We start from the raw sequence: 8,725 nt of genomic DNA, 5'->3' as shown, positions 1-8,725 counted from the left end.
GAGATAAGTCCATTCTTTCATGAGAAATAAAAAACAAACAACTAATTTTTCTCATCTTTATTGAAAACACCAAACATGATTTGAGCAAATCCTCAGGCCGCATTCTTTCCACTTCCAACATGTTCCACTTAAGTCTCCTCAGTGGCCTGTGCCAGCATCTGAAAGACAGCAAGCATTCAAAACAACTGATTACATCAACTATTTCATTTTACAGCTCTGTTTTTCCAGTATACGTTGGAGGTCATTTGAAAAGTACATATTCTCAACATTTATAATGCAAAAAGAACTTATGTTTCTTCCATGGTTCTTTTCTTTCACACTGCCAATATTTCCTTAGCTTTTCTGTATGTACAGATAATTCAGTGATAACAATTATATACCTGCACTGCTGCACTGTGGTTTCACTGGTCCAACAAACTGAGGACGCAATTCAGGTACGTTGTAAGAGCAGTTGCCTTGAAGGGGTGTTCATCCTGTAACAAGAACATACTATTAACGTGCTGCCCTCCTATTAATTATGTATTCATACAATGTTTGATAATGCTTTTAATCCATGGTCCGACTTCGATTTGGCTTTAGCGATCGTTTCCAGTTTGGCAGGGCGGTAGGTTTCTTCCAGAGGTCTCCATTGTTTGAATTGGCATGCTTGTGGAAAAGGTTTTGATACTGAGAAAAAATGGCTATCAATTTTAAAATGGCTTTTAAATTTTACTGAGACAAAAAAAAATTCTTACATATAGCTATGAGAGCTTTACCTTTGATTTTACAAACCACTGTTGCCAATCATTCTCACTCAGGTTGGACGATTGGTTAGGGAAAAAAGGATCTCCATGGTTTTGAGGGCTCAGCTGGGAAAATGGCAAACTTTCATTGCCGACAAGGGATGAAACTTCTTAGGATGGTGCTGCACTTTGACAATTTTAGCTGATAAAAACGGACTACAATAAAAAGGCACATTCAGTTGACCTCCATTTTTTCCTTTTGTCCTCTGAGGCAAAAGTTGTCTTGAATATCACGCTTTGAGTGAAGATTGCAATACAGGACAATGAGAAACTCATTTACAGATGAGAAACAAAGAGGTTTGCTTTGCTTACCAGCCGTTGACTATCGGTCGAGTTGAAAAGACTCTTGCATTTGGTTGTTGTTGCCTTTGGTTTTGTCGTTGCATGCCATCAAATGGCTCTAGGGTGACGGATCCATTTCCAAGGAAACTACATTGGAACATTTTGACAGTAACATTTGCCTAACCCTTAGAGACAGTAGTGACCAGTTGGAAGCACATTTGTGTTAAGAATGAACTCAAGTCACTCGACTATAAAAGCACGAGCAGAGACTCACCTAAGCTTTACAGAGAACTTTGTAAAAAGGAGATCATGTTGTTAATTAACATTCATGTCACTGTTTCTGGTCTTGTTTTTAATATCGATGAGAAGTGGTCAAAGAACGACTAAAATCTTTATTAGAGTAGGAAAGCCAGGCTTATAGGGCATTGCAGATTCCAACAGCACTGAATGTACAAAAACGAACACTCACTTGGTAACTGTACTGTTACATGAGCAAGAGAAATACTAATTAAAAAAAAAAAAAAGTTTACACATAAAAAAATGGGAAACTCAAGATACATTTCAAAGCTATGCTCCATATTCCACAGATTCAGACATGGATAGTTTTTCTTGTCAGATTTCTTCCAAAACACGTGTTAACTGTGCACGAACACTAACGTTTGCTTTGACGTGATTTCCATGTCCATTTTAGTATCTGCTGCGAGCCATTCCTCTATCGGCCCGATTGCTGCCACGGCCACCACGTGGCCCACCACGACTTGAGCTGCTGTATGAATCACGAGGAGGGTAGCCTCTCTCGACAGGGGGAGCTGGGCCCCTATCCTGCCTGCCCATTCGCTCACCACGGCTAGGTGGATATGGGTCACTCCGACTGCTGGGGTAACTGTCACGACTGCCATAGCCATCCCGGGAACTGCTGCCATAGTCATCGTAACGACTGCTTCCACTGCTCCCACCATAGGATGGTGGGGGACCCCTTGATGGTGGGGCGCTGCGAGAGTTACCTGCAGGGTCAATGGGTCAGGTAATTGGCAAGGTTCAATTGACACAGTTTCTTGCACTGTAAAGTGCTCATTGTTTTTGCCAATAGAATTCACTCTAAAAAATAAATTTAATGGACGACATGTTTAAATGTCCCGTCATTTAATAAGCCTTAAAATGTAACACTGGATATTTAGTTGATATGGGCAGTAAAATATCCAAGCACAGGGAATAAGAGGGCAATGTTACTTGTTTCTGCATGCCATTGATTTTTGTGTAGCCATTTTTCCTTTTAGAGCTCCGAGTGTTAGAACTGCAGGTAAGGACGAGGTATTCAGAGTTGTCTTGATGGTTTTTGGAAGGTTACTCCTTGAGGGAGTGCTTTGATAGGCATCATATACGGAGTGGTCAACGGCTGTTTCCAAGGATTTTTTGGGATTCCTTTATGGTTGCCAACTCTCTGGGGCACATTAAGTAGTCTGCATTAGCTTTGTGTGATACTGTCACAAACATTTATTCTTTTGAAGAATGCAGCGGTAATATGGATTGTGATATGTGGATACAGCTTTCCAAAATGTTTTTGTAGTTCAGTTGAGATGCCAATACTTATACATTTCTAATAGATGGAACGATTGCAAGTTGCTTTGCAGGTGAGGGAAGCGGCAAATGGAATGGCAAAACGTTTAAGAGTCAGACTGAAATGCCATTTCCTTTGGGTTAGGGGAAAAACTGCAGCATCTTGTGACTGGAGGTTCGGTAGTCAATGCTATTATTTGGTTGGTTGGTTGATTATTTAATGCAGCTTTTCCTTGTGCCACAGTAATTATCTGTCCACATTACACTCATGTAGGCATATCTTACCGTAACCATCATATGAATCTCTGTAGGAGCCACCACTTGGACGGTCTACGTAGCTTCGTGGTTCCCGGCCTCCGCTGTACCCATCACGCTCACTACATAATAGGAATAGTTGTTACTTGGTGACCCGGTGAGATCAGAGCCACGTGTTTAACCTTTTGTATCAATGCAAACTCATACCTGTATCCCCTTGACATTGATCCATAGTCATCTCGGGAACTGGAATTTGAGTATTCTCTGTATGAATAATCTCTGGGAGGAGGTCCATAGTCCCGCGAATCTCTGGAGTTATAATCCCGACTGGAGTAGCTGTCAAAAATAGCACAATTAACCTCAGAGCTGTAACCATGAAATGTTATGCATTTACTTGGTAACTGACAAAAACAGGTTAAATCAGTTATATGAGAATTCAGTTCAACAAATACACACTCTCCCTTGAGATTCTGTTCGCTACAAAATAATTCAAACATTAAAGTTGTTTAAATTTTGTGTAAGCAAAAAACTTCTATCGCACTTAATTAAAAACACTTATTAGTGGAGTTGATCTTCTCAGATACAGGACAGCTCAGACGCATATGAAAGTCCACCCTATGCCTTTTCATATGACTGAGACCTAAACAGAATAAGCTTTGAATATGAAGCATATATTTTACAAAGAGCAAGTTAAGGTGTAAATAGGTTGTACGTAGTTTAAAACCACCCCATTTCCACAGTTGCAATTGTATAAAGTTATTGTGTTAACTATTGTCACATAGTCACTGCATACATTCAGCAAAACAAGTTTTACAAATATTTTGTGGCACACTTAACTGTGCAAAAACTTGCAAGGTTGTTCAAATGTTTTTAAACTGGTGTACAATATGACTCAATATTAAGCATCCTACCTATCTTTTGAGGAATAATGGTCATCTCTTGGTGATGGATAATCATCCCTTCTGGACATCATGGAGTCTCTGCGAGGAGGGGGTGGACCATAGGGATCCCTGTCCCTTGACATTGGGGCTGGAACACAAAGTAATAGCAAACTAGCTTATTAATCTCCAAATAACCCTGAGATAAACACAGTCCATCAAGGTGCATGCAGGGGAGTTGGATCATACACCCTGTGCATCCAAAATAAATAAATACATTCAACAACAATGAAATACATTTGACTCAACAACATTTTGTGGGAGGGGATTTCCAAGCAGGTAACCAATGGGTATTATGCCAGTGCATTTTTTTTGAATTACTTACACCCCTCTGGCTGCATTTGAATTGAGATAAATATAAAAAGAATTCCCTCACACTTACGTCTGCTCATGGGACCAGATGGGGCTGACCTCTTGGGTGGGGGACCTCCGTTACGAACTGGGGGTCCTCTCTTCATTGGAGGGGGACCTCTGGATGACATCCCTTTAAAGAAGGGTTCTACATTCCCTGAATTATCATAGTAGTCTTATAACAGACAAGAAATGCAAATATTAACAAACTAAACTCAAAAAGATGTATAACAAAAATTACAATTTATAAATATAATATAATAAATTAGTGTATTTCATCATTACATATTCACAAACTTGACTGAGCAAAATCTGCAAAGTAATTTACCTCTGGATGGTGGGCCTCTTATACCACCAGGACCTCCCCTGGACCCGCGGGGGCCTCTGGGTGGACCACGACTGCGAGAGTGTACGGGTGGTGGTCCTCGCCTGCCAGCACTCTCAAACTGAGGTTTGGTAGCTTGCTCCACTTTGATAGGCTTGCCATCCAGGGACTGCAATAGAAGAGGCACCATTAACAATTGCAAATTCAACATGATTTATATTATGTTCTAAATGATGCCTGATTAAAAGTAGGACTTGCCTTTCCATTCATCTCGCGCGCTGCATCCTTGGCATCAGCTGGACTTTCAAAAGTCACAAAAGCGAAGCCTCTTGATTTGTTTGTTTCACGGTCTTTCATCAAAAGAACTGAAATTAAGATATACAGGGTAAGAACAGTGTTGGAGCATTGTGACATAGTTTTAGCTATTTACAAAAAAAATTGATTAAAAAAAAGGTACAAATAGCTTATTTTGCAACAATTTAAGCTGGACAACGTTTAAAAAAATGGCTCTTATTGCTACACCCAATTTACTGACTAAAGCTGTGAGTCACACTGTTATCGGTTTAAACCAATATGTACCCTTCATGGTTCAAAGGGTTTTCTTATTTCCTGCGGCAAGTCACTACACTTTACAGTAAACAAGGGGCAATAAAGCCAGCTCAAAACATGCTTCATGTTACCAAAGGTGAAAACAAATGTGTCCATTAAAGTGACACACAATGAACACTTGACCAGAATCATGGTGGTAGGTGTGATGATTAGTATTTCTTCAAAAATATATTTATTTATGGGTTTCGTGTTTTAAAATACTTGAAATAATTAGCAGTTAATTCCCAGAACTAATCATTTAAACTGAAGACACAGCTGGGTATATATATTTAATGTGTATCAATAGCACGAATCCGCACAGTAACCTATAACATGAACTGATCATGCACTTCTGTTGCCTTTAATATCTATTTTCTTGTATAATTTAACCTAACTTACCTAAGATACGACCTGAAAAGAAAAATTGCCAACAATCTTTCCATACACCCACCTTCCACAATCCTGCCATATTTGCTGAAGTACTGCTCCAGGGCCTTCTCGGTGGTCTCGGTGTTCAGTCCGCCGATGAAGAGCTTCCCTGGTCGGTCTGCCTCTGCCATGCTGCACAAATCCCCCACCTGCAACAACAACATCAACAACAAAACGTCGTATGCACTATTAGATTATATATAATACTAACATCAATTGTATCTCTTGGTACTCAAACATTGTTGTGGTGATTCTTACCTGCTGTTGGTGAAAGTCTTGGACCGTTCAACGCGCAAAATGGCGATAAACGTGCCAGCGGTGGTAAAAGCTAGTTACTAGACTAGCTGGCTGTTATTCCGTCGGCTCAAGGCAGACTTAGGCTTTACAGCTGCCCGCCAGCTAGTAAAACTACTAAAGCAATGCTACCGTTATAGTATATATGAACAGGGTAGGTGCAGCTGTGAGAAGCTCAATAACGGCTCATCGCCTCCTCCTTCTTCTTCGTCTCTCTTGTCGTCGTCTTCTTCTCGCCCTTCTTCTTCTTCTTCTTCTTCCTTTGTTTAATGGCGGGCTGCAAACCAATACAAGAGGTACATGTCGCCACCTACTGCACCGGAGGGTAATATCATCATGACATCAAGGAGTGTTTCTGGATAGATATTCAGGGTTGGGAAGGTTACTTTGGGAATGTAATAGACTAGATGACTAGTTACGCTATTTAAAATGTAATAAGTAATGTAAATATTTCAATTACTTAATCAAAGTAATGAAACTTTTGAAAGCATTTGACTACTTTTTGATTACTTTTCTTTACTTTTCTAATTTCCTAATGATTGTTTTCAACTGTTAGGGTAAGTGTATCCATTAAGCCTACCAACATCTAAGTTCAGCTGTTTTTCATGGATACCAACATGATTTATAAGGGAGATAACTTCTTTTAAAGCAATATTTATCCCTCATTTGAAAATGCAGTTTTAAGTTCCTGTAGATTTTGGAATATAGAATATAAATATTTTATGAAAAAGTCAAAAGTCTGACATGGTCTTAAATTTAAGCACATGTGTACTCCAAGGTTCACGTCATGATTTGTTTACAAAATATTTAAAAAATATTGATTTCAAAGACTTAAAAACAGTAATATGTGTATTCAGTAACATGTTCTCAGAATAACATCAAAAGGCTTTACCAAATAGCCTTGACTGGCAAAAGAAGGCGCATCAGAATCACGCAAAGAAACAAAATGAATGTTATTCAACATATAGCCGAAGCTTTTAACAGAAAATATTCAGATGTAACCCTCTTTGTAATCAGCAACATGTTCATAAGTAACTGTAATTTAATTACACATTTTTTCTCAGTAACTGTAACGGATTACAGTTACATTAATGTGTAACTAGTTACTCCCCAATACTGCCAGCAAATAATTATACAAAAAATGAGCATGAGTTGTACATTTTGTTATAGTATCCCTAAGACCGTTGTTTATGTTAGTACTCTTTTTGTAATATGTGTAATTTTGTTATTAACCACCATATGAACATTTTCCATATTATTGTTTTTTTTTTATTTGCACAGATGCATTTAGTGTTGGCATACTAGAATATAAAACTAATTTTAATTTGTGTATCTCTAATCTCTTCATTTTATGGGCTAACAATTTCATATTCTTAAAAGCAAATTAACAGATAAAATCCCACTGCTTGGTCACAAAGGATGTCAAATACAACATAGACTTGATTTGTTTTTCTTTTGATTGATTCGTTTGATTTGACTTTTTCTTTGTAACTCCCTCTAGCTCAGTGTTTGATTTTTCTTCTGTAATATATTACATTCATTACTGTATAGTTGAACTGGCTGTATACTGTACATAACCACCCACTGTAAAGTGACTTTTTTCTTACCATTCAATATTTACCTCAGCACTCCTCACTTTGTAGCTCTCTTTGTATCATGGTTACAGTTCACAGAAAATATTTCACCTGTTTATAGACATTCTTAGTGTATATTTCTGAAGCTTGTTGTATTATTTTGTCTGTAAGTAGATTGAAAGCCACTAAAACAGAGTCAACACAGTTTACACCAACTCTCTGAACACACTAACATCTCCACCCTAACTGCATGTGGCAATTTGTTCTGGCCTTTGTGAATTAGACGGGTTTTGCAACAATGCTTATTATAATAACGCACATAAATGCATGGGAGAGGCAAGATGACCCTAGTTGCTTGTTAGCGTAGTCTGCAGCTGCATTTCACATCTTGCGGGTTCTTTTGTGAATTATATACTATTATTTGTCTCATTTGCACCAGTTGAGCGGTTGCAAAAGCCACACAATCCTTTGTGGATTTTGCCTTTATCTGGGGTGGATCTAGGAGTTGACAAAATCTGGGGATAAGCCCAGAGCACCAGAGCACCAGAGCACCAGAGCCATTTTTTTTGGATGGTTCACATACACAGAATTTAACTTTACTGCAATGTATGACTAATACAAACATAGTATAGTGATTTATTTCAGTCCTTAATAACTATTTCCCAAAAATAATGCACATAAAAATAAATAAATAACCAATAAGGCATTACATCAAAAGGAAAACAAAGAAATATTGCATTCATTTTTTAGCTACATGTCACTCAGTAACATGTGTTAAGAAGTTTCACTCTTAATCACAATTGTTGACAAAGTGAAGTGACTTCAACTAGATTAAAAAAATAAATTAAAAAAAAAAGATTCAGGGCTTTTGAGAAAACATTTGGGTTACAGCTCCAAAAGCTAGCTCCGCCCCTGTCCCTTATTGCATATTTGGTATTGAAGTAATCCAAAAGTAACTGAAAGTAGTCAAATTACATTACTTTAAAATTGTAATACTGGGATTATGTTACTGACTACATTGTTAACTAATAATTAGCAATTGTATCAGAACACATTCTTAAAGTTACCCTAACCCAACCATGGATGTATGTGGTCAAGTCATAGCTTCTTTATGTCCCCTTTTCTTTATATATATATTTTTTCTTTTAATAAGGGAAACCGACCTCTGTTTACCCACCCTCTCCCCTCAATACGTAATAGCTCCACTCCCTTATGCTAGGCACTCCTTACTTTCAACGTTTTCTTTACATGCATCAGTTTCTTCCTTGTTAATAATATATAGATAATATATAGCCTGTTGCAATTAGTCCTGTATGTTCCTGTGACAACTTCCTGCTTATTTTATTTTAC

At 38.0% G+C, this 8,725-nt stretch overlaps 1 protein-coding gene across 7 annotated transcripts; it reads right to left on the bottom strand.

Moving 5' to 3' along the window:
• Positions 1 to 44: 44 nt before the first annotated feature.
• Positions 45 to 6,029, bottom strand: rbmx (RNA binding motif protein X-linked). Of its 7 annotated transcripts, none has more exons than XM_053323296.1 (10): positions 5,766 to 6,029; positions 5,530 to 5,656; positions 4,749 to 4,855; positions 4,494 to 4,659; positions 4,191 to 4,340; positions 3,788 to 3,905; positions 3,084 to 3,212; positions 2,907 to 2,998; positions 381 to 2,068; positions 45 to 158 (listed from the first exon to the last, which is right to left on the bottom strand). In XM_053323296.1, exons 2-9 carry the CDS (start codon positions 5,636 to 5,638, stop codon positions 1,752 to 1,754), a joined length of 1,188 nt encoding a protein of 395 aa, XP_053179271.1. In that variant the 5' UTR covers positions 5,639 to 5,656; positions 5,766 to 6,029; the 3' UTR covers positions 45 to 158; positions 381 to 1,751. The 7 variants fall into 7 exon arrangements, with proteins under 7 accessions (XP_053179271.1, XP_053179272.1, XP_053179273.1 ...); XM_053323297.1 differs by having other exon boundaries at positions 4,197 to 4,340; XM_053323298.1 differs by having other exon boundaries at positions 4,191 to 4,322.
• Positions 6,030 to 8,725: the final 2,696 nt, after the last annotated feature.

The sequence above is a fragment of the Scomber japonicus genome, chromosome 8 (genome assembly GCF_027409825.1).
Source record: "Scomber japonicus isolate fScoJap1 chromosome 8, fScoJap1.pri, whole genome shotgun sequence".
NCBI classification, from domain to species: domain Eukaryota; kingdom Metazoa; phylum Chordata; class Actinopteri; order Scombriformes; family Scombridae; genus Scomber; species Scomber japonicus.
This window is presented reverse-complemented; position numbering and strand designations above follow the sequence as displayed.

Bases quoted from the DNA above. Each gene is read 5' to 3' on its own strand.
- rbmx (XM_053323296.1), bottom strand. From the start codon at position 5,638: ATGGCAGAGGCAGACCGACCAGGGAAGCTCTTCATCGGCGGACTGAAC. The intron at 4,341-4,493 runs GTAAATTACTTT...GTCTGTTATAAG, and splicing joins AAGAGGCCCACCATCCAGAG to ACTACTATGATAATTCAGGG. The intron at 3,213-3,787 runs GTAGGATGCTTA...TATTTTTGACAG, and splicing joins CATTATTCCTCAAAAGATAG to CTACTCCAGTCGGGATTATA.